This window comes from Phacochoerus africanus, chromosome 5, assembly GCF_016906955.1.
Source record: "Phacochoerus africanus isolate WHEZ1 chromosome 5, ROS_Pafr_v1, whole genome shotgun sequence".
In the NCBI taxonomy this organism is placed as follows: domain Eukaryota; kingdom Metazoa; phylum Chordata; class Mammalia; order Artiodactyla; family Suidae; genus Phacochoerus; species Phacochoerus africanus.
In genome coordinates, this window is record NC_062548.1 from 74,215,678 (window position 1) to 74,239,617 (window position 23,940).

Here is a 23,940-nt window from a genome sequence, read left to right on the forward strand (position 1 = left end):
CCCACCCTCCCCCAGGAGGCTGACTGCAGGGCCTCGCTCTCTGGCCCCTCCCACTGGGAGTCACTGGCAGGAAACTGGAAGATTAGCAGAGAGTGAGACTGGGGGCTTTATTCCCCTGGACTCCGCTGCAGTCTGTGGGCCTCTGACTCCTGGAGGCCACAGCTCCCATCAGGGCCCTCTCCATCCAGCTGGACTCTTGGGTTCTGGTAACTGTTCTGCCCTTGGCCTCTTCAGGATTCCCAGTGGTTGCTAGTCTTTGGGACCAGCAACATCTCTTGTTCATTTCCCAAAGCTTGTTAATTGTTCCTTTTTTTTTTGTCTTTTTGCCTTTTTCTAGGGCCGCTCCCATGGCATATGGACATTCCCAGGCCAGGGGTTGAATTGGAGCTGTAGCCACTGGCCTACACCACAGCCACAGCAATGCCAGATCCTTAACCCACTGAGCGAGGCCAGGGATCGAACCTGCAACCTTACGATTCCTAGTCAGATTTGTTAACCACTGCGCCACGATGGGAACTCCTGTTAATTGTTCCTTTATTCAACTTTCTTCAAAGTGCTCCATTTGAAGAGACCGTCTCTTCTTACCACGCCCCTGACTGACATGAAGGTGTTTGCTTCTAGTCTTTTTTCTCTCTGAAGATGGACGTAAAGTCCTCTGCCGAGGGTAAGGGGGACGAGAGGTTTGGGGGAGAACCTTGGGGAGAGGTTTGAGACACAGCTGTGGAGAATGGGAGTGGGCTTATTGACAGGGGTGAGGGCCCCCCTGCTGAGGCCAGGACCTCGAACTTCGAGGGGTGCCATGCAGCCCGCTTGCCTGCTGGGAAAACGGGTTCAAGCAAGTCTGTAATTTTGCCAGGCAGGTGCAACGAAGGCACGATGGGACAAGGGGATGTCAGAGAGAAAGATGAGAGGGGCCCTCGAGGTCAAAGCACGGAGGTGGAGGAACACTGTGTGTGTGACAGGGAAGAACTCGTGGTCTGAGAGGAAGGGACATCTGAACATGGGAGTCGAAAGAAGACCCACTTCTGGGCTCTGATACGCCCTGAGTGCAGGTGGTGATGAGGCGAGAAGGGGATGAGAGGCCGGGGTGCTGGCTCGGTCGTCCATGTAGACCCCCAGGTATTGGGGAGACAGGACCAAGAGCTGTGGCCACAGTCTTTGCCCAGCCACTCCCCCCCACACCCCCACGCGGTCACACTCACACACCCACAGCCCTCCCAGACACTCCCAGACACCCTCACATGCACTCACCCTCACATACACCCCAGACAGCAGATGGGGCGCGCGGGTAATTGGTGAAACCTGTTCCCGATGTCTGGCTCCGCACTGGCACCGCCTGTCTGACAGGAAAGCTGGCTGGGCCTGCACCGCTCAGCCTGCTGGCCTCCCTGCCCCTCCCCCGGGGTGGCTGCCCCCACCCCACCCACCCCCCAAGCAGGGCCTCCCCTGGCTCCCCCCTGAACAGAACGCAGTCCACGAGGCAAAGCTTCCACGAAGCCCCGAAGGAAGCAATCACAGCACCGGCAAGGAGGAGCGGACTTAAACCAAGTGCAGAGATGCCAAGAGCAGGAGCCATGCTGTTGCAGAGGCCGTGAGGACCAAGCCTGGAAAGTTCCATGGACCAGGGGCTGTGTGAAGACCATTCCCCAGAGGTGAGGTGCGTGGCTTAGGCCCTCAGAGCTGAGACCAGCCCCCTGCATTCCCTCCACTTCAGCCACAGGCAACCTGGGCTTCTCAAGGTGCCCAGCAGCAGCTCAGCCCGTGGGACTCTGCCACCCGGAGGCCAGCCCAGCAGAGGGGCCCTGACATCAGCAAGCTCAGGGAAGGCCTGCTGGGCAGCCTCCGCCCACTGTCCCCACCTCTGCAGGGCCCTGCTCTCCATGGGGGCGGGGCGGAGGGGGGAGGGAAGAGAGCATCATTCCTCGGCTCTTTCTCCCCTTCCCCGCTGCATCTGTGTCTCTTCGAGAGAGACTTTGGTTTGTTCCCTGGAGAGGGCCCAAAAACTCCCAAATTAGCAAACCTGGCAAGCCCGCAGCTCAGAAAATAGTTCATCCTGATTCCATGTTTTTCAGGCTCACAGAAGCCTTTATTAATGAAGTCACAACACCAATATTTACCGTCTGCGGGGAGAGGCACAACATGGGTGCATGGATGGGAGTGCGGCGGGGACTCTGGGCCCGCCCCTCGCGGGTCTGGCCTAGGAAGATTGGCAGGTTTCCTTGGGTCCTTTCCAGCCCTTTATCTGGATGACAGGGGGTGCTCTGCTGTGATCATCCTGCACCCCTCCTCCACCCAGAGAGAAAGGACAGTTTACCCATCCTTTGCTCAGCCCCCTGCTGGTGCCCAAGAGATGCCTTTTCTTCTTACCTTCACCCCACATGGGTGTACACGCTCCCCAGAGGTTATCCCACCCGTCTGGCAGGGAGAGTCCAGAGGTTCAAGGTAGGACTTTGGAGATGTGAGGGAAGTGTTTTCCTGGTTGATTGGCGGGAGGCAGGGCTGGGTGTGGAGGGGGATGGAACACAGCCCTTTGGTTTCTAGCATTGACGGGACCCCAGAGAGCCACGGAGAGTCCCAGCAGCAGGACCTTCTGTGCTTGGACCCCTGCATGTGCCCCCAGGTAACCAGGCTTGGCCTCTGCCATCTTGCCAACAACTTCAATATCGATCAACCCTCAGGACATTCTAGGTGCCAAGAATAGGACAAGGAAAGGCACTGGGCAGGCAAAACCCACGGCTCCCTGGGGGACGGGGTCGACATGGGTGAGACTGAAGCAGAGGGCACCAGGAGCGAAGCAGGAGAGCCCAAAGGTGGGAAAGAAGGGAGCAAAGGGGGGTCTTCGGAAGGGGGTGACATGGTCCCATTGGAGCTCGAGGAAGAGAACCCTCACAGGGGTTTGCAGCATGGAGGTCCGCCTTTGCAGTGGGCCTCACCCTCAATATCCGCACACACCTCATTATGCCGCCCACCCCTTCCGTCCCCTCCCAAACCCCGGGATCCATGTACACTGCTTCCCAAGGTAGGAGAAACCTTGGCTGTCTGCGAAGGTGGGCAGTCCTGGCGGACAGCAGGTGGGGTGATGCGTCAGCTGTGAACATGTCAGGTTTGAGGGGCTAGGGGCGTGGAGTGCAGCCGATAGCTGCCTTGGGGGTCTGCAGTTCAGCAGAGGTCTGCTGGAGGCATCGGCCAGAACCAAAGAGAAGTCCTGGAAGCGGATGTGAAGGGCCTGGGCCGGGGGCCGGGGCACAGTAAGGGACACAGGAAGAGCCTGTTCTGGCCCCGGGCGAGGACAGAGGCAACAGGACAGGGATAAGACTAGAGAGACTCAGGAAGAGGTATCCGAGGTACTGGAGTGAAGGTGGCAGGGATGGGGGTCTAGGAGGGAGTGGCCAGAAGATGGGGAGCAGTGAAGTCAGATGAGGGGCCGTTGAGTTTGGCCACAAGGGGGTGGCGGTAACCATGGTTATTGTCATCACAGTCAGCATCAGCCCAGGGGTGGCGCAGAGACAAAGGGCACGGGGGCGGGGGTGGGGGTTGAGGAGCACAGAAACGATGAAGAGAAATAAAGAGGCAGGTGTGGACGTCATAAGGGAAAGGGTGTTAGGAATACAGTCTTGTTTCTTAGGCTGAAGGGAAATGGTATGTGACAAGTGGGAAAGACAAGTGGACAAACTGCAAGCAGCTAAACTGATGAGCAGGCCCTGCCTAGCGGCTCCTTCCCAGGCTGGGAGGCCCTGAGCCTCAAGCCCTGTCTCTGAAGCTCTCGCCTGCCCCGGGGCGGGGGTGGGGTGCTCTCAGGGTCAGGTGAGCATCCCAGCAGAGCCGGGACTTGGGGCAGGACTGCCAGCCTTTGCAAATGGTGCCCCCGCCCCTCAGCCCCCAATGCTCCCCGAGTCCTTTGGTTTTTCCCCAACTGGAGAAGCCACCAGAGCTCTAAGCATGGGGATGTATGGATGCTCTCTCCTCTCCGACCCATCTGGACCTGATTCCCACTGCTCAGTAAGTTTGGAAAGATTTGAGCACGGCTTCCCTCAGGACACAGGGCAGTCCCTCTCTGTATCTAACTTCCGTTTCTCTTGCTGTGGAGGTGGAGCTGAGACCAGGGTCAACCACCAACAGAGGAGAAGAGTTAATGGATTGACTCTCCAAAGCCCCACCCCAGGCTCCCAGGCCCTCAACAAGCTCGCTTTGCCAGCCCCCCTGGCCCTCAGAGCCAGACAGCAGCCACCACCACAGGCTCACGGGCGCTGGGGTTGGGGCTGGATGTCCATGTCATTAAGAGAGAGACCTTTATTATTCCCATAGGGAAGGGAGACACAAGGGGATCACTAAGAACTACAGCCGGTGCCTGGAAAATAAATTAAAACAGAAACGCATTGAAACAAAAAGGAGATGAGAGAAATGGAGAGTGGCTGGGAGACTGCAGTGGCCGGCAGCCTGGCCAGGCAGACAGGCTCTCCAAGGAGAAGCTAGAGCAGTCCCGGGCCTCAGCCAGCCCATTTCTTGTCCCTCTGTTGGCGGTGGCCCCAGGGTCCAAGCCCTCTGGGGCCATGACCTGAGGCGTCCACGCAGCCCGGCCAAGGAGTGGCCAGAGTCCTGCTGGGCCCCCCGAGGGGGGACCTGGCCAGCAGCGAGCAGCACTCCGCCCTCGTGGGTTCATGGCTGCCCACCCTAGTCATTGGAGGTGACGTCGATGTCCTCCCCGTTGGCCTGCTTCGTGGCGATGCGCCACCGGTTGATGTGGTGGGAGCCCTTCTTCTTCTGCTCCGACTCAGGCCCCTCCTCCTCCAGCTTCTGCCGCTTGTATTTTGTCCTCCGGTTCTGGAACCACACCTTCACCTGGGCCGGGGAGGGAGGGGCACAGGTGAGAAACACCCAGGAGGCCCCCAGAGCAGCCACCAGGGCCTCGGCACTCCGGCTGAGCTGGGAACCGAGCCCAGGGTCCTCTCCTCTGGCGGGTGCCACCTGATGGGTCTGGAGGACCGCCCTTCCAGAGGCAGGTGAGGGGGGACAGGGAGAGGGCACAGCGGGCCAGAGAGAGGCCATTTTCCTGTCTCTCTCAACAAGGGGAAGGGCGGGGTCATGGAGCTGCCAAGCATCCTGGTTCCCCAGAGACCTGGGTTTCTGCCCATTTTCTTTTCTTTTCTTTTTTTCTTTTTTTGTCTTTTTGCCTTTTCTTGAGCCGCTCCTGAGGCATGTGGAGGTTCCCAGGCTAGGGGTCCAATCGGAGCTGTAGCCACTGGCCTACGCCAGAGCCACAGCAACGCCAGATCCAAGCCTCGTCTGCGACCCACACCACAGCTCACGGCAATGCTGGATCCTTAACCCACTGAGCAAGGCCAGGGATCGAACCTGCAACCTTATGATTCCTAGTCAGATTTGTTAACCACTGCACCATGACGGGAACTCCTCTACCCATTTTCAGAGAAGGGATTAATATCTGCTCCTTCACAGAGTTGATGTGAAGAGTAAAAGGGGGAACATAGGAAAAACCATCACCTGGGTCTTGATGGGATCCCTGATGGCCTGGAGTGGGCCCCACGCCCTGGGCCACCCTGGGCCCTTTGTGGCACAAAGAGGTAGAGCTGCATCACCAAGAGGTGGTGTCCACACCCAGAGCAGTGCCCAGGAGAGCCAGTACTCCTTTGGTCACCGACCCTGCCATTCAAGCCTCTAACTTCTCATGCCACCTAGGGCATTCTGTTTCGCCAGAGGACCCTGTCTTGGCAACCTCAGGTGGGATCCCTGCCTTCCCACATAGGAGGCAGAGCTGGGTGGGTGGGGAGTTCTGGCCCCTTGGGTGCCAGCTCCTCAGGATAGTCTGAAACTCACCAAGGAGGCCTCACCCTCCTTAAACATAGGGATGTCTGCAGCCCCAGCCGGGGCAGCGCTTGGGCTTTCTGCCCCCACAGCACTGGTCCCTACAGCCAATCAGATAGAGGAACAGGTCACATAAGGGATGGTCAGAAGAAATCCCAGGGGACAGAAGTGAGCTCCTCTTTAAACACAGACAGTCACTTGCTTCTGCATCAGGCTGTGAGAGCCCTGACAAGCGGAGGGGTCAAACAGACCAGACAACCATCCTTCGTGACGGGGAGGCAGTGGGGGTCGGGAAGGCAGGGGCAGGTCTGTGATGCTAAGGTCATCTCTTCCCAGAAGGCTCCCCAGATTTAGTCCCATCTCTCATCATCCATCCCTTCTCCCTCTCCCTCCAGCATGAGCTCCATGTCCAGGACACAGACAGCCCTTAACATCCTCTTGCACATAATCTGGGAGGATCATGCTGATTCCTAACTAGTCTGAGTTATTGAGGACTCTGCAAGAAGCCTTGGTCAAGTTCTCCTGACTGCAGACCTTGATGCAGCCTTGCAGAACTAGGCCAGACCAGATCACCCTCCCGGGTGGCAGGAGGGGCCCTGGTGCTAATCCTCTGCTACGTTCCCTCCCCCCTCTGGACTCAAGTCCCTCATCCACAGGAGGGATGCTTTCTGGGGCCCTTGCAGCTCCAGGGCACCTTCTGGGCTTTTGTTCCAGAGGGTCCCTGGGGAAGGTGATAGACGCAGGCCAGGGCGATGAGGCACGGATGGTTTCCCGGGAATGAGCATCTTTGAAGAGCGAATAGGGGCTGCCGGCTACAGTCGCAGTGACCCATGGTGCCCACGAGTGCTGAGTGCTAAGTCATGTAGCCAAATGACAGCACCTTGGCTTTGGTCGTAGCAGTGACTACAGAGGGAGAGCCTTGAATCCTGGGTGGGGCTAAGGGCAATCCCCAGAAACACCACCCCGTTCTGCCCCTGCTCCCTGAGAATGGGTGGAAAGCACTGGCCTTCGCCAAAAAGCCAGGCAGTGGCTGCCAAAGCGGGCCTCACCCTTCCCAGACACTCCCTCTGGCCCCTCCATGGAGCCCACCCCACCAGGGGGCTCCCCCTAACAGCAGCCCTTTCCATGGCACCACCTGCCCTGCCCATCGATTTTCAAGCATGAGGATCAGTGTGAGGGCAGCTGATGCTCAGAGCTACGCTGAGCAGCCAGCCAGGCCCAGGAAGAGATGAGAAACCCAGCCCTGGTGGATGGAGGGAGGGGAAGGCTTCTGCCCTGATTTACAGGAGAGGTTCAAACCCATTGCCTGCATGGCCCACCTCAGACACACGGGGAGGACAGTAGATGCTCTAGGTGCGGGGCTTCTGGATTCCATGCCCACCTTCCCCTGGCATGGCTGGCTGGGCCCTGGGTGGTTCTCAGCACAACCAATTGGCAGCCATCCTGGCCCCTGCCCCCCGCCCTGAAGTCCACGGTGACTGTGCCAGCCCGTAGGCGGGTGAGCTCGCCCAGCCTCCTGTGCAAGGCATGTATGTATGTGACTCAGCCTGGATGCAGGGCTGGGGCGGTATTCCTGAGAGCCCGGGTGGGCTGGCTGAGGGCTATGCATGGCCAGCCCTGGGCAATACCAGGGACAAAGGGCTCCTTTCTGCACCTTCTCCCTGCCCCTCCCCTTGCCACATACTCCCCAGTCTCTTTCCAGAAAGGAGATGCGCCTCTAGAGGGATGGACCCAGGCTGCTACCCATGCCCAGCATCACTGACCCAACGAAGGAAAGCTCCAGTGGTGGAACTTCAGGCACAGGCTATGTTCTCATGCCAGGGAAAGCTTCCTGGCACACCCACATGAAACACGATTCTGAATATTCTCGCCCTGAAAGCTACTAGGGTCAAGGAGGCAGCTCTCTAGAAACAGGGATGAAAACTCTCTCCCCAGGCAGCCTGGCTATCTTCCGGAGAACAGCCTTGGGCTGAGTGTCCAGATGCTGTTTACAAAGACTGTAATAACAAGGGGATGCTTGTGACTTAGAAATATCAGGGAGGATGGCAGGATGCACCATTCGGGCACAGTGTGATCACAACCACAGAAAAACAAAGCCTATGCATGGGGAAAAAAAGACTAGAAGGAAATGTACCCCAAGTACGGATGACTTTTTCTATCTTCTTTCCACTTTCTGACTTTTCTTTAATGCACTACTGATAACAATTAATAGTAATTTTTTTTTTTGGTCTTTCTGCCTTTTCTAGGGCTGCTCCCGCGGCACATGTAGGTTCCCAGGCTAGGGGTCAAATGGGAGCTGTAGCCACCGGCCTACACCACAGCCACAGCAATGCCAGATCCGAGCCGTGTCTGCGACCTACACCACAGCTCATGGCAGTGCTGGATTCTTAACCCACTGAGCAAGGCTAGGGATCGAACCCTCCACCTCATGGTTCCTCATCAGATTCGTTAGCCACTGAGCCACGATGGGAACTCCAATTAATAGTAATTTTTTTATTTGGAAAAAGAAAAGGAACTGAGTGTAGTAAAAGGTAAGAATGACACCCATGAGTTCTTGAGCCCAGCCAGGCAACTCTGGGGTCACCCCAGAACCCCCTCTCTAGAGAATGGAGGACCTAGAAAGGAACCAGATCATGTGCTTATGCTGCACCTGCCACGCTCTGACACCAGCACGCTACTCACCTTTCTTTAAGCCCCAAGGCACACGTGGGATGCTGGCTGGCAGCAGGGGTCTCACCCATATCTGAGTCCTCTGGGTTTGAGGAGAGGGTCCTTGTGGTCTCCCAAGTTCCCACCTCACTCAGTGTCACTCAGTTTTTCTGGTAAGCAAGATCCTTCCAAGATTGTCCACTTTTGTCTGAGTCACACCATCTGGAATACTCTTGCTTGGCCTTTGACACCCTGTCCCTCCTGTGTCCCTAGACTAGAGGTGCCCCATTGCCCCTCTGTACTTCCTTAGTGCTTTTCTCTGTCTTGGTAACAGCGACCCCAGCAATGCATGAATTTATTTGCTCAGACCTCGCTTCCTCATCAGACGATGGGAACCTGAGGAACGAAAGCGGTGTATTAACCCACTTTGGTGCCCCAGTGGGCATGTTCCAGGTGTGCTCAGCCAGCAGGGCAGAGGTGAAGTGACCTAGCCCTATGCTCTAGGAAAGGGGTGCTTGGGTCAACCTTGGAAAACAGGAGAAAATCAAGAGCAGAGGGAATGCGGTCTAACTGGAAAATGGGTTTGGGAAGTGTTAACCACTGGAGAGATGGGATCCTTTTTCTGGCCTCGTTCAGCAGGCGCTTCCACAAGAGGGTCTCTTCTTAATTCTTCATGCTGTGGATTGGAATAACTACTTTTTTTTTTTTTGGCTTTTATAGGGCTGCACCCGTGGCACATGGAGGTTCCTAGGTTAGGGGTCCAATCGGAACTGTAGCTGTCAGCCTACACCAGAGCCACAGCACCACAGATCCAAGCCGCGTCTTCAACCTACACCACAGCTCACGGCAACGCCGGATCCTTAACCCACTGAGCGACACCAGGGAGGGAACCCACGTCCTCAGGAATGCTAGCCAGGTTCTCTAACCGCTGAGCCATGATGGGAACTTCTGGACTAACAACTCCTGAGGGGGAAGGTGGAGAGGAAGATCCATGGCTGAGGGGACAAGGGTCACCTTGAGTGAGGGAAGATAAAGAAAGTGACACTGCTGTGGATGAATGAATGGATGAATGAACGCAGTGACGGCGCATCCGTGGATTGATCATTGTGCACAGTAATGAATGAAGATATGCTGAGTGAATGGACACATGAACGTACAGGCAAACTGCAGCTCCAGCCATTGGTTCAGAATTTACCTGCGAATGAACCAGGTCTGGATCCCTTCTTTTCAACCACTCCCCAGTCTGAGCCCATCCCAAATGGAGGAGTCAGTGGCTGCTGGTCCCTGCATACTTTCAGGTGAATACCTGTTCCCTCCTCAAGGAATTCATCAGATACCTCTATCAAGGGATGTTTGAATCTTGTAACTCAGATGCGAGAAGTTCCTCCTTATGCCCCGCTGTTATGTCTTCTGCTTTAGGAAACCTGTGTTCACCTGTTCTGTCATCCTCAGACACAGAGAATGGCCCCAGGCTGGACGGCAGCTTGGAGACATCCGTCAAGCCATTTCTCAGCCTGCTCTCCTCCCTGCCCTCTCCCCTAGGGACCCATTTCCTAACATCTGACCATGCGAACTGCCCTTGCTCTCAAGGGCAAGCCCAAGGCCAAGCTAAGCTCGACCCTCACCAAACTGAGGGCAGCTCTGACTCCCCATCAACCAGAGCCCTAATTCTCCTTAAGCCTTCCTGTCGCCTCCTCTCTCAAACCACCCCGGATGCTCGCCCTCACCATCAGGGAGACATCACAGGATGTGCCTGCCTCCTCAGGACCACACACTCCGGGAACCACTCCGGTCTCCCCTATCTCCCCTGCCTTCTCCCAACTTCAGAGGTACAGAAGTTCTTGGAGAAGAGCCTAGACTTCCGGAAGGGATGAGGCTATCTTGCAACATGCAGTGAGCTAGTAACAAAGGTCTCTTGACCTTTCCCTAAAATTCAAGTTCCTCAGCAATCTCCCTCTCATCCGTTCCCCAAAAGGCAGAGTACTGCAGGCAGAAAGTCTTCTTACGATGCCCTCAGCCCCACAGGCAGGTGACCACATACTCCTGTCTCCCAAGACTTCCCACCTTGCTCTCTGGCCCCAAGATGATGACCAGACTCGACAGCTCCTGCTCGTCTTAATCTCAAACCTTCCTCTTCCTTCCCACCTATTTGAACCCTACGCATCTGGCCAAGCCTTCCATGTCTGTGGTCTCCCAGGCGCCTCCCAACACTGAAGCTCTTCCCTGTCCCCCTCGGTCCACAGCTGTGGCTGCTGTGGGACTCCAGTCACTCATTCCTTGCACGCCCCACAAGCATGTGCACTTGGCATTTAGGCTCCAGAACTGAATGAGGAATCTCCGAGGCCAAGGATCACATTTCTGCACTCTTTTGCCTCATAAACTCAGCCACAAATGGTCAAGAAACACCTCCTGAACTATTCAGAACAGCTGGAAACACTAATAATTGATCAGCCTGGAGCAACCAAATGCTTCTGTCACTCCCCCTAAAACTAATGTGCTCCTCCGCCCACATGCAATGATCCTTCCATGCCATGTGCCCACGTGACAGAATGTGACTTTTGGGCATCAATCACACTAAGCCCACCTCTGCCCACCTGTGGGTGCACACCCATTACATACACCCATTGCACGCACGTGCACACACATTCTCACACTCAAGGCTCTGATCCGACCCAGGCCCAAGTCTGCCTCACCAGCCACCAGGGCTGAAGCTTGGATGGGTTCCACCCTGGTCAGACTCCTGGGCTGCACGGCATCCATGAGGAGCAAATAATTAGAGCCTAAGGGGAGAACTGGCCCTTGCCCAGGGTCCCTTCCTCCACCTCCTGGATTAGCTCACAGCCATCCCAGAACAAATACTCCACTCCCAACCAAACTACAGCTCTATCCCAACAAAGAAGCCCAAGTTGTCCACCCCCAACACTCCATCCTAGAGTCTGGGGCACACAGATACCCTTGAACTCTGAATTAAGACCCCCACACTGATCTGCTTACCCCTCCTGGAAGTTTTATCCATAAACCGTAAATATAACTTGATCATCTAGATCAACAATCAGCTATGAAAGTGCAAGGGAGTGACGGAAGGAAAGGGGCAGAAAGGGAGCAGTGACAGCAGAGAGTAAGGGAAATGATAAAGTTAACAAATGGACAGGTATACAATCTAGAGAAATTTGCCCATTCATTCAGTACCTGTCTATGGAGCTTCTAGTCCTTGCTGGTCCCTGAACTGGGCCCTGGGGCACAGCAAGAAATAGGAAGGCTTGGCCTCCGCCTCCCAGAGCTGAGATGCTCAGGCATATTGCTCATCAAGATCACCCAGAAACCTATTTGCGAAAACTTTCCTGGGTCCCAATCTGGAACTCTTAAGAGAATCTCCCAAGCAGGGCTTAGAATTTGTATTTTAAGATTTCTTTTGAGACATGGGTGCAACCAATGCACAGGCTGACATTTGGACATGGCAGATTATTAAACAACAGCAAAGTCCTACACATATGATGACATAGGGGTGATATGCTATGAGTTCTGAGCACCTGGAGGAGGGATGGATTATACAGAAATACAGAAAAGTAGAGTATAGATGGGCCAGAAGCTCAGGGCTGGAAAGAACCCCAGAGTTCATGTCATTCAATCTTACAGATACAGCAACAGAGACCCATAAAGAAGACAAGACCAGAGCTGATGAATTGATAACCATTACAGACACAGGCATATACTAGCTGTCAACTGCTAAAGATCAACAGAGACAGAAGTTTGAGATGGACGGTAGACATACAGAAGAGAAAATGAGTAGATGATAAAGAGATAATCAACAGTTGGGAGAGTAGGAGTTATTATTAAGAAGATAGAATTAGTAGGAAATAGGAAATATAAATTAACCAGCTTTGAGGAGGCAATGTAATGAGAGCAGACAGGAAAGAAGTACCTGGGTAGATATAAAATAGCTATCTGCAAGGGACAGATTAGAGAGCTCTGAGAGACAAATATAGATATTGACAGTAGAAATAGATGGCAGGGGGTTGATGGGAGTGACTGATGCTTGACAAATAGCTGATAGCTAGAAATGATAGGTAAGCTTGCCTGGCAAATACTGAGAGGTGGATAGATAATTAGTTAATTATCTAGCCTAGGTCCAAATGATAGTTACAAGAGGGACGGAAAGACAGTTCTGCTGATGGAAGACTGTACAAAGAGTCAGGAAGCCCAGGTTTGGATCTCATTATAACACTAAAGTGACATATTTCTTTAAACAAAGGAAAGGGAAGCACTGGGGATGAGAATGAATATTATTCGAGTTCATATTAAGCGCCTTTAATCCCTAAGTCACTGATTTTCTGGATGATGAAACCAGAACTCAGAGAGGTTGAGTAACTGGCCCAAGGTCCCACAGTCAGTTAGCAGGGAGGCAGATACTAAAATGCCACCTGCCTGCCAGGGAGCTCTGCCCAGTTCATTTCTCCATCTTAAAGGCCTCACATGGAAAGACAGGTGAGGTGGTATAATCTCTATAAGAAGATTTCTCAGGCTCAAACCTCCCATGGGTCTATTATTTTTCTGTTTGTTTCATATGCTTAAACCAGCTCATTTATAGATAGAACAAGATTAGCCATGAGTTTTGAGAGTTTGTGAAGTTGGATATTTTCTCTCTGGTTTTGTTTGGAATATATGGGTAGGCATCTTATAATAAAAATGGAAGAAACAATCATTATGTTTGCTAACTGGCATTGTTAGGAGCAAATATTGACAGGCACATAAGTTCAGTTGAAAGAAAGTCAATTAAAAATGCTCTCACTGAGCTAAAAAACTGCAAGTTTAAAAACAATGACATTATCTCAACAAGTGTTAATCTGTGGGCGGTGGGCTTATAAGCGGTTTTGTTGTCTTACACTTCTGCAATTAAAATTTAATAACTATTACTTTGTAAATGAAGTTAACTATAAACACCATTCTTAAATTGACATCTTGTTTTAAACAACAATTTAAAATAAACAAAGAACAAAACAGTTTGCCAAGAGGGAAATGGGGGTATTGTTTTACCAACTTGACTTTTAAAAAATACATCCTTCTTTAAAACGTTTTTAAAATTAATTCCGTTGTTTTGTAAGCATTATCTCTGCAGTAGAACAGCCCAGCTAGCAAATCTGGAAAAGCCCGGGGTCCAGCAGTGGAGACTGGAGCAAGGCACTGATGAAATAGGGCATCAGATAGACAGGGATGGAGCAGAAAGGGGGGGGGGGGCAGGGAGCTGGGGACATAGTCTGGGTTCCAATTCCCCACCAAGACTTCTATCTAGCTTCACTGCTATCAGGGAGATACCAGGCTGCACCCCAACCCTGCACCCAATCATTGGCTTTGTCACTGTCCCGACTAGGATGGAGGATGGTGCTGTAAATAGGGCGAGGGGAGCAGAAGATGAAATGCTGGCCACAGAGGATGAGTTGCCAAGCCACTCAGGCGACCCCTCTCTTTGCAGATCTGGAAGCTGTCAGGGAGGAAGTGAGTCAAGGTCTCCCAAAGCCCATCCAGAAACCAAAATCTGCCTTCAGGGCAGGAGCCAGCCACAACAGCGCATTGGCCTCCGGCTGGACCAAGAGCTTAGCGGTGCTTCCCAGACAGCATTTATTTATGACAAAGTCTTTGCTTAACAATAAACCCAAACTGTCTCCCTATAACTCCCATCTAGTTCCGTACATATTTTTTCTTAATCATCAATTACAAAAATAACTACGTGGTGATTGTAATTTCACCCAGTTCAAACCCCTTCAATGCCATTGGAGTTTATTTCCGCCCCAACTCAACAGCCCTGCAAGTGATTGAAAACAGGCCCTGAGTGCCAGAATCTACTTTCCCACCATTCCCAGCCCCCCCCCCCCCCCCCATGCCCGCTGATACCCGCGCACACAACCACAGTTGAGAGCCTTGCCAGGCGGCCTGCGCAGAGATCAGAGCCTCCCTCGCACCCACAACAGGGCTGCGCGCTCTCTGGCTAATCCCTCTGCTTCCGATGTTAAACCTGAGGACCCTAGGGCTTGCTCTCCACAGCACAGCCGATGGTGGGCAGTGGAGCCCTGCGCCCGCTTCGCCTCTGCGCACAGCAGCGAAGCCAGGGCGGAACAGGCCTGGGCACCCCGCAAATCCCTGAGTGCCCCCAGAACAGTGGCGAGGGAAGGGCTGCAGTAACCGCAGAACTGAGATGGCACCAGAGGGCCCCGATGGGCTCAGAGTGACCGCGGCCTGGGCGCTTCGCGCTGCGCTGGCTCCCGAGGCCGCTCGCGGCCTCTTACTAACTGGCACCTGCTATGGGCGGTGGGAGCGGGGTCGGGATAAAATTTGATCCCAACCTCCTGGTGAGCCCTTACGGCTTAATCAAAGTCCTGTGGCCTCGGCGGGGCTGAACACAGTCGCAGGGAAGACAGACGTGGCACGGAGAACTGCCGGGGTGGCGGGAGAAGCTGGGGAGGGCTGGGGGCGAGGCCGGCCCCTCCCGCACCCGCCCGCCCCTCCTGCACCTGGCCCCCGGACGGAGCGCGGATCATTACCTGCGTCTCGGAAAGGCTGAGGCTGCCGGCCAGCTGCTTCCGCTCGGCGCCCACCACGTAGTGGTTCTTCTCGAAGGCACGCTCCAGTCGCAGCAGCTGCGAGGGCGAGAAGGCCGTGCGGATCCGCTTGGGCTTGCGCGCGAAGGGGCCGTGCAGAAGCAGCCCGTCCTGGGGCACGTCGCTCGCTGCGGCCGCGCCGCCGACGGCAACACACGCAGATACAGACAGAGAGAAGGGCGCCGTGAGCCGCAGCCGGCTGCCCGGCCGCCCGCGGGGGTCGGCCAAACCCAGCCCTCGCGCCGCGCTCGCACGCGCCCCGGAGCGCTCCGCTGCCCTCGACACACACACCCCCACTTGTCCCCTCCCCTTTCGCCTCCCCTCCCTTAACTCCACTGCCCTCCCCAACACCTCCCGGATGAGAGCATCGGATTGGGGGCCGCGCGGAATCTCAGCGGTGCGGATCACTGTTGGGCCAGGAAGTGGGCCCAAGCCGGGGGAGGCGCCAACTGGCTCAAATCCACAGGGCCTGGAGCAGCCGAAGAGGCCGAGGGGTGGGAAGCTCGCTTGGTGTGCTTGCCCCGTCTTATCTCCCTCAAAGTGGACCAAGAGTGGACAAGGGTCTGGGTGTGGGGACGGTGAGAAGAGGAACAGCCAGGCTGCTAGGCATCCCTATCCCAAACCCAGATTCAGGAACTAGAGGGGGTGCTCGAGGAACTCTCTGTTCACACTGTTTCAACCAGCCTTGCAACTAAATGCTCAGGCTACTAGCCTGCAGAAAATTCCTGCCAACCAGCCGGGTCTCCACCTTGTAAGCAGTCAGGATAGGCCAGGGGCTTAGTTAACATCCAGGCAGCACCTGGAGGTCTAAAGTCAGGTTTCTTCTTCCCCCTTCTTCCCCTCTCCCCCCCTTCCCAGGCCTTCAGATAAAATTCTCTTCCTGCAGGAGACGCACTGCTCTCTGGTGGGAAAAGGCCCTGCTTCATCCCTGATTAGTTCCATGCTGAAGAAACGTGTATAAATATCGAGATGTCATCTTTCTCTCTAATATATATAGATATAGACATATTGGTTTCTGCAAGGGCGTGTGTAAATATATGCTCCAGCCTCCCTACTGTCTTTTTCTCCTATCTACCACACAGGATTTTCAAAGAGTGTACCTGTCCCTTGGCCTTCATGGGGACTTAGCTCCTACAAGCAGGGGGAGGGGCTGACGTTGGGCTGGATGAGGCTGGGGTGATGGGGTCAGGAATTACAAAAGCTGAAACAATCTTCCACCCACAGCTCCTGTCTCAGTGAGCCCCCTACCAGGCCCTCACACAACCTCTGGCTTGGTTGCACTGGCTAACAGTCTGGACATCAACCCTTGGATTCTCAGGCAGTGGCACATAGCAGTACCCTTGACCCACCAACAATGCAGAGCATTAGATGAAATGTTTTGACAGAGTTAGCTGTTGGGATTGACTGATCCAATTACTTTCTTCAGGAACAGCCACTGGTTTGACTCAATTTGATTTGTTGTTTGGTTCTTAAGACAATTGTTTGGATAATTCTGATGTGATCTCCCATCTCTGGAAATGTCTCTGTGAGTGAAGCAAGGCCCCGTCATTGAGAAGCTGTTGCTGAAACTCTCCAGGTAACTGTTTCTGTCCCTCTGCTGGTGGAAACTGCCAGATAAATTACTTTCTCCAAGTCCATGGGCTTTGGACACCTACACAGGCAAACTTTATTGCTGAGGTTTTCTGTGGTCCAGGCGTTTTCTAGGAATGAAGGACCTGTGCCTGGGGGTGGGGATGGGGAGTCTCCGGAGAGGGAGAAGTCAGTAACTTCCAGTTGCCGTTTCCATTTCAAGTGGCTGGATTTGTGTTGTTACAAAAAGGGAGTGAGATCATATCATGGGGGGATGGGGGGGTGACACCTTGCCCACTGGGGCCTTCAAAGTGGGGGCAGACCCAGGACTCTCAGGCCTGCCATTAAGAAGTTTAGCTTGTGGTGGCAGAGGGGAGAGATGATCAGGAGAGGTGGTCTGGCAAGAGGAGTAAGAGGGAGAGAAAGGAGGAGAATGATTCAGGTAGGAATAAGAAGGATTAAAGCCTCAAGAAGGGGCCACTATGATAGGGCAGAGAAAGGCAGGGAAAGTGGTGGGAAGCAAACACTTTTTGTTGATAGTAACATGATTTGCTTCAAAAAACAACCTCGCTCTGAGCTCAAGTCAAAAACCAATGGGACAAATGAGCTGAAGAGGGAGAAAGCACACCCCTGGGATCGCAGGGTTTGGCCTCAGCAGCTTGACTGGCCCAGGCTGGTCCAGAAATGAGGTGGCAGAGTGGAGAGGCCCCAGAATTGTGCATGCATGGGTTGCAGAGGTGTGAAGGGCAGTGTGCAGTGCTGTCTGCCTCAGCGTGTGTGATCTGATGGCCGTTTTGTAATTCCATGGTGTGTGTTGGTGACTTTGTGGTACGGTTCTCTCTCTGTGTTTGTCTTTATAAACCCAAAGCAGAGGGTGGGAGCAACAAGATCCTCTGTCCTGACATACACATGCCCCTTTGCCTCAAGCCTGGCTATTTTAGGGGAATGCTAGGTTGCTTGGGGTCTCCTTCAACTGGGGAGAGAATGGCCCTAGCTCATTGTCACATCCTGAAGGGACAGATAGCACATATTTTGCAGTCTACGTGTGCATGTGCAGAAACACAGGAATCCTTCTCACCCAACCAAGAAGAAGTGGAGGCCAGGAAAAATTATTCAAGATGCTGATTAGTGATAATATTTGATTTCAAAAGAAGCAGGGCTTTTCCCTATAAGGAAGAATATGTTTAGTACAAAACTCACCTTCCTGATAAACTAATCAATAGCTACAGCTTTCTGTAAGAACCAAGGTAGTGCCTAGGTGCCTATGTGCCTGGGCGGCTCTCATTCCGACCTATGGGAAAGGGGCCTCAGCCATCCCTACCAAGGCTTCAGTTTCCCTTACTTGAACCAGAAAGGCAAAACAAGCTTGGGGCTGAGGTGCTGTGTGGCCTGCTTCCATGCAATAATTCTGGGCTGTGAAGAGTGGGCTGTCAGTTTTATACAAGCACAGGTGGAAAATGGGCTAGGGAAGTCTAACCTGGAGCTAGTAACTGAACCCCACCCCACCCCATCTTCCTCCAGCCTTTCTCTGCGGCCCCGGTAAGGCAATGGCAACGGAGGTTCCCAGGACGGAGGCATCACGAGGTGGGAGGTAGGGATTCGAAGGCCCGGGGCTCAAGCTGCAGTCCATCCAGGGGAAGCTGTGGCAGGCTGGGGGCTTGGGCCGGATGGCAGGGCGGAGGGGCCTGAGGCTACGAGAGGGAGAGGCACGCCCGGCAGCGGAGATAACCTCTTTCCCCCCTCCTCCTGCTGGAACAAAGGCGCCCTTTGAAGCACCGGCCCATTACCCAGAGGGCCTAGTCTCCCACGGCCCCCTCCCGACGCTGCTCCCCAGCCTGGAAAGTTCCTGCAGTCCAAGGGAAATAGTACCGAAGTGCGGCTATCTCCCCCTCTCCGCCAGCCCCTCCCCTCCATGCCTCGAAAGCTGTCCCCGGCTTCGGGGTCCGGCCGCCTGTCCTGACCATCTCGCGCTGGCATTTCCTCTCCCACCGCCTTGCTCGGCGGAGAAGCAGCTTCCCTGTGCGCCGGGAACGCGTGCTGGAGAGCGCTGCGCACAGAGCGCAGACGTGTTCCTTTTCGTTCGTGTAGGGTTTCGCTTCTTACACTAAAACGGGGCTGAAAAGAGCAGCGCAGAGACCCGGTTCTCTAGAAAACGCGGCGCCGGAGGGCCTGAGATGGCTCGGCTCGCAGCCCCGCGGGACCGCAGGACGCAAGGGCGCCGGGGTCGCAGGGGTCTGGCCCGACGATGGCTGCTCTGAAGCCAAAACGTCTTAGGGTTCAAAAAGCCCTTCAGTGCCCAACGGATCTCGGTGTTCAAAAATGCGGCCACATTTGGCTCCATCTCCGCGTCCAGACACAGTTCTTGGGAGGAAAATGCAACCATTTCTGCAACTCGACAACGTGCCGCCGGGACTGATGGGCTCAGGAAGCGGCGGCAATTTCCGAGAGGGTTTTGCGGAGGATTTATTCGGTCTCGCCTGACGTGGGATTCTCGGAACCGGAGGTGGATCTCTCTCGAGGCGCCCTCGACCCTTGGCGCCCTCGGCCCTCGCACCCCAAGCCCACGCGGGCGAGGCCAGAGGCGGGAAAGGTGGCGCGGAGGCCGTGGGGAGTAGGGTCCAAAGCCGAGGGCGTCGCCGGGGAGGCCATCTCCGGGTGAGCCAAGACCACAAGGGGTCAAGACCGGCTCTGCTTTCTCCTCTTAGTCCCTGTTCCTCTACTGGCCTTCTAATCGCCTGTCCTTCCGCTGCCCGGGGCCCGTAGGTTCACAAACAGCCGCGACCCTCAAACTGGCCCGCGGTCTCCAGATTTAGAGACCGAGGCCTGGGACCCACACCATAGAGGACTGAGGTGGTTTGCTCAATTTTAAATAAAACTTCATTTTATCAGTAAACATGGGTTTTAATTGACAGGTTTCTTGCCCATAGCAACTGACACCATGGGCATTTTTTTTCCCGATGATTTGGGCAAATCTTTTAAATCCCCAGGGCAGGCTCTTTCTCAAGTAATTACATTATCTTATTTTGTGGGATCTGCTGGGCCTGTGTCTATTGGCCAAATGGGACTGAGAAAATTGTCTGATAAATCGGGACGGGGAAAGCAGCTTTTAGGTGAAACAGTTAAGCAACTACAGCTAAAGCTTCAAGGGATCATTTTTCTTCTGATAGCTAGATAATTGTACCAAATATCCAGTTGATTTTGACTGTGTAGACCCAGTTTACCATCACAGTAACTCCAGAAGCCGAAGCTCTAGCCATCTCCTTTTCATTTGTTTCGCTAAAAGCCAGGTTACCTAGCTCTGAGTCATGGAACCTCATAAGACTGAGGTGTGGTCTACCTAGCAAAATAAAACCGGAAACTAAATCAATCACTGCACAAATTAAGGCCACTCAAAAAAAAAAAAAAGGAAAGAAAGAAAAAGAAAAAAAGCAGGAAAGAAAAGAAAGAGAGAAGGAAGAAAGGAAAAAAAAAAAAAAAACTCCCAACAAATTCAAAGAAGACGGCGAACTCAAACTAAAGGAACTCTTTCCTTCTGGAAAGTCAGATCATTGAAACCTGTGTGTTTGTGTATGTGTGTGTGAGAGAGAGGGAGAGAGGGAGAGGAAGAGAGAGGGAGAAAGAGCGCGAGCAGTGGAGGGGGGGGGGGATTTTCTTTAGCAAACCCATCGCCCAGTGCAGACCTGGGGGCTCAGACTGCCTACGACCTTAAAAGCCCTCTGCCCCCGCCCCCTGCCTGGGAGGACTGCAGTCGGTTCCCCAGCGGCCGGGTGGGTTCCTAGAGTCGGCGAGCGGCGGAGGAAGCCGGTTTGCTACTGCAAACCTTCCCCACCCTGGGTCCGAAAGGCACGTGTGACTTGGAGAAGTCGGGCCGAGATTGCTGAGAAACATCCCAAGACAGCGGAGCACTCAACAGTGAACATTAACTCTCCAGTCTGCCCTCCCCTCTGCCCCTTCTTCCCACAGACCCAGGGCACGCAGGTGGACTTTCCCCTGCCTCGACGCCCCAGCGAAGGCGGATCCCTGGGAGTTGGCTAGTGGAAGTGCGAACGAACGAAGTATGGTCCCGAGTCCAGCTGGGTCGGAAGGAGGGCGGTGGACTCTGCGTTCTCTGGGATGGGACTGGCCCAGCCGGGAGAGATGAAGGCAGGCCGCGGGGAGGACGAGGAGAGGCTCCAAGGATGCATCCGGACTTGGCGTCTCGACAGGCATCGTTCCTGGGAAAGCCTGGAGGTCCACCTCGTCCTCTGGGAGGGAACCCCGACCGCAGAAGCCCGGATGGATCTGGGGCTACTCTTCCCGGCTTAGGCATCGGCCTCTGCGGACCCTCAGCCTTCTCAGCAACAACTTCTGAAAAGCCCCGTACGCCCCCGAGCCTCCCCCGCTCCACCGCAGCGCGGGCGCTGGCGGACCACCTAGGCGGACACAACGTGGGCACTCACCCTGAAAGCGGTGGCCGAAGAACCGATTCCGCAGCACCCAGGGGTAGAAGTGCAGAGGGTCCCGGTGCTGGGCGCCGAAGAAGGAGTGCGGGGGCTGCAGCGGGGAGGCGCCCAGCTGGTGCGCCGGGTGCACAGTCAGCGCGGGGTGGTTCATGGCCTCGGGGAACACGAGCTCGGGCCCGCTGTAAAGCGAGCGGCCCGCGCCCGCAGCGGCGGGGAAGCCGCTCACGAAGGCCGCTTCGGCCGCGCTGGGGTGAGGGTAATTGAGCGCCGTGGGCCGGAGCGGCTCTTCCGAGGCAGCAGCCGCCAGGGGATGGGAGCCCGCTCCCGCGCCGCCAGTGCCCCCGCCGGTGCCGCCGTCCTTGGCCACCAAAGATTCGATGGTAAAGCCGCGCTTGGCTGTGGGCTGGAACATGGTCGCAGCCGCCAGAGCCGAGCGAGGCAGCCTGGCTCTGGGGAGCGCTCCGCGTCCAGGCGCCGCCGCCGTGCGGGGTGTGCACCCAGCCAGGCACATGCACACACACCAGCACCCCTCACCTCCCCCGCCCGCCCGCCCGCGCTCAGCCCCTGCCCACGAGCCAGGCGAGGAGCGGCGAGGGGCGTGCAAGCCAGCAAACGCGGAGACGGGCCACCGCGCGCAGCTAGGCGCGCCGGCCTCTGCCGCCGAACGGGCAGCTCCCGGTGCTCGCTCTGGAGCGGGCTGGGTGCGATGCTGAGAGCTGCCTCAACGGCCTGGGGGCTGAGCCCGGCCCCCTCCCTCTCGAGTCCAGCCAGGACCGACCCCCGCCCCCGGTCCTCCCGGCACCGTCCAGCCCGGCCTCGGCCACCGCGCTCCGAAGCGAGAGTTAGCGGGCACCTGCCCGGCGCTCGCCCATTGGCCGCCGCTCACCTGCCCCAAGGTGGGGGGCGGGGCGGGGCGGGGCGAGGGACCGCGGGTGGGGAAAGGAGCCAGCAGTCGGAGGCAAAAACCGGACTGGAGCTTGTGCGGGGCGATCTAGGCCTCCTACCCATCTCGCGTCTTCTCGCATCTCCGCCCTTCAGCGGAGTCTGGCGGCCGTCTCAACAGTGTCAACCCACACGGGAGCCGAAGGAGGAGTCCGAGGACCCTGGGTCTCGGGGAAAACTCCAAACCCACTCCCCAGTGTGTAAATCAGTTGAACCCTCTCCAATTCGTCCCAGGATGCCGCTTCAGCTCTCAGATAACTTGGATCCGAGTGGAATGTAGGTGTTTGGGGTCCAACAAATAGGTTCTCCCGAGAACCAGCTCCCTGCTCCTTCAGCAACCCTCAGGATCACCCACCATCCGTCTCCTGGGCCGTAGTCTGAAGCCGCGGCCTGGTTCGTGAGGTTTCGCATTTTCTGGGTGTTTGGGGGGACAGCTCCGGGAAGGGGACGCGCAGTATTTTTCACAAGGGTCCAGGCCGGGGACAGAGCTAGAGGAGCTGGCGGAGCGGTCACCCTGCAGTCCACAAGCTGCAATACTCGGGGCTCGGAAGCCCCTCCTAGGCCCTGTCAAGGGCACCGCGCCCGGCTGACTGGTACCGGGACAGGTCGATCTGCTTTCTTCGTCTCCTCTGGTCCTGGGGCTCAGGTGCAGGTGGGTCCAGCCAGGCTTGGGCCTTGGCGACATTATCTTAAATTGGAGGTGGCCGTGCGATCTGAGTCCTTGTCCAAAACATATCGGCTATCCCGGGATCTTAGCAGCTGCCTGGCCTCCCTCGACCTTCGCCTTCCCGCGGCGACCACCGAGCAGCCACTTTCCATTTCGTGCACTGATTCCCCGGGGTGAGAGGGCAGTTGGGAAGGAAAACTAATGTTCTTCAAACTTTCAACTGGGCCTTTTCAGGCCGCTGGAAACACCGCGTCCAGGTCTAGGAGGGCGCTGGCCGGTGATGAGGAGCTGGGACCGGAAACCTGCCAGTGCGCTGCGAGAAGGGGACCGAAGGGCGATCACTTCCTGGCCTCTGCCGGGGTCGGAGCGTCTTGGCCGTGGGCCGGTGAGTGGATCCGAGCTGGACCTCACGGCGCCCCGAGGCCAAGGGGGTCTTCATGTAGCCTGACTGCAACACTCCAGGCCGGATCTTGGGAGTGGCCCGCCTGAGCGCCCGGAGCCTCGGTCCCGGAGAGCGCTCCGGGCGCCCTTGTTGCCACAAAGCGGGTTAAAGTCTATTTTCCACTCGACTGCTCCGAAAAGCCCCCGCGCGTCGTAGCCGTTCCGGCCCCCTTGGGCGAGGTGGAGAGGGGACAGAGAGGGGGTTGGGGGGAGACTGCCGCACCCTGCAGCCGTTCGCTTCCTGGACACACCAGGGCCGGGCACCTCCAAGGCGCCCCAGAAACGCCTGAGGAAGGATTCGTTACCGAATCCATGCGAGCGCCTGTGTCTCTTTTGCTGGCCTCTCTGGATCTTCCTGGCTCACTGTGCTGGTCTCTCCCTCTCTCCCGCTTCTGTCTCAGGCAGTCTGCCACTACCCCGCTTTCCTGTTTCCCTACCCGCACCGCCCCCCACCCTTTCCTCTATTTCCACCCCCCTTCTCCCTTTGCCCCATCCTCAGTCCTAGCTAAAGGAAAGCGGCTCCAAGCCGAGTGGGGACAAGGACCTACCAGGCCCTATCACTAGGGTGGCGAGGGTGCCGAGCTGGGCAAAGACATAGAACGAGATTTTCGTCCTATATGAAAGGAGACAACGGGGATTTTGTGGGAGCAATGTCCCCGCAAGAGCGCGGGTTTAGTTGGATAAGCATTGCCTGGGCCTGTGCTCTGGGGCACAGACCAAGTGTTGGGCCTGCAACAGAGAAGACAGGAGCCAGATCAAGATGAACTCGGCCCCAGGCCAGAGGTGCCCTTTGCCAGAGGTGAACCTCACCTGTCCA

The 23,940-nt window shown here is 55.8% G+C and overlaps 1 protein-coding gene across 2 annotated transcripts; it reads right to left on the reverse strand.

The window, feature by feature from the left end:
- Positions 1-4,272: 4,272 nt before the first annotated feature.
- EMX1 (empty spiracles homeobox 1) lies at positions 4,273-21,961 on the reverse strand. 2 transcript variants are annotated; one of them, XM_047779210.1, is made up of 3 exons: positions 21,071-21,961; positions 15,006-15,190; positions 4,273-4,839 (listed from the first exon to the last, which is right to left on the reverse strand). In XM_047779210.1, exons 1-3 carry the CDS (start codon positions 21,582-21,584, stop codon positions 4,672-4,674), a joined length of 867 nt encoding a protein of 288 aa, XP_047635166.1. In that variant the 5' UTR covers positions 21,585-21,961; the 3' UTR covers positions 4,273-4,671. The 2 variants fall into 2 exon arrangements, with proteins under 2 accessions (XP_047635166.1, XP_047635167.1); XM_047779211.1 differs by having other exon boundaries at positions 15,006-15,186; positions 21,067-21,503.
- Positions 21,962-23,940: the final 1,979 nt, after the last annotated feature.

What these genes read in the sequence shown, in the direction of transcription:
- EMX1 (XM_047779210.1), bottom strand. Translation starts at nt 21,584, where the DNA reads ATGTGCCTGGCTGGGTGCACACCCCGCACGGCGGCGGCGCCTGGACGC. An exon ending in CTTCGGCCACCGCTTTCAGG is followed by an intron (nt 15,191 to 21,070) that starts GTGAGTGCCCAC and finishes GCGCGGCCGCAG; the next exon opens with CGAGCGACGTGCCCCAGGAC. An exon ending in TCAGCCTTTCCGAGACGCAG is followed by an intron (nt 4,840 to 15,005) that starts GTAATGATCCGC and finishes TCCCCGGCCCAG; the next exon opens with GTGAAGGTGTGGTTCCAGAA.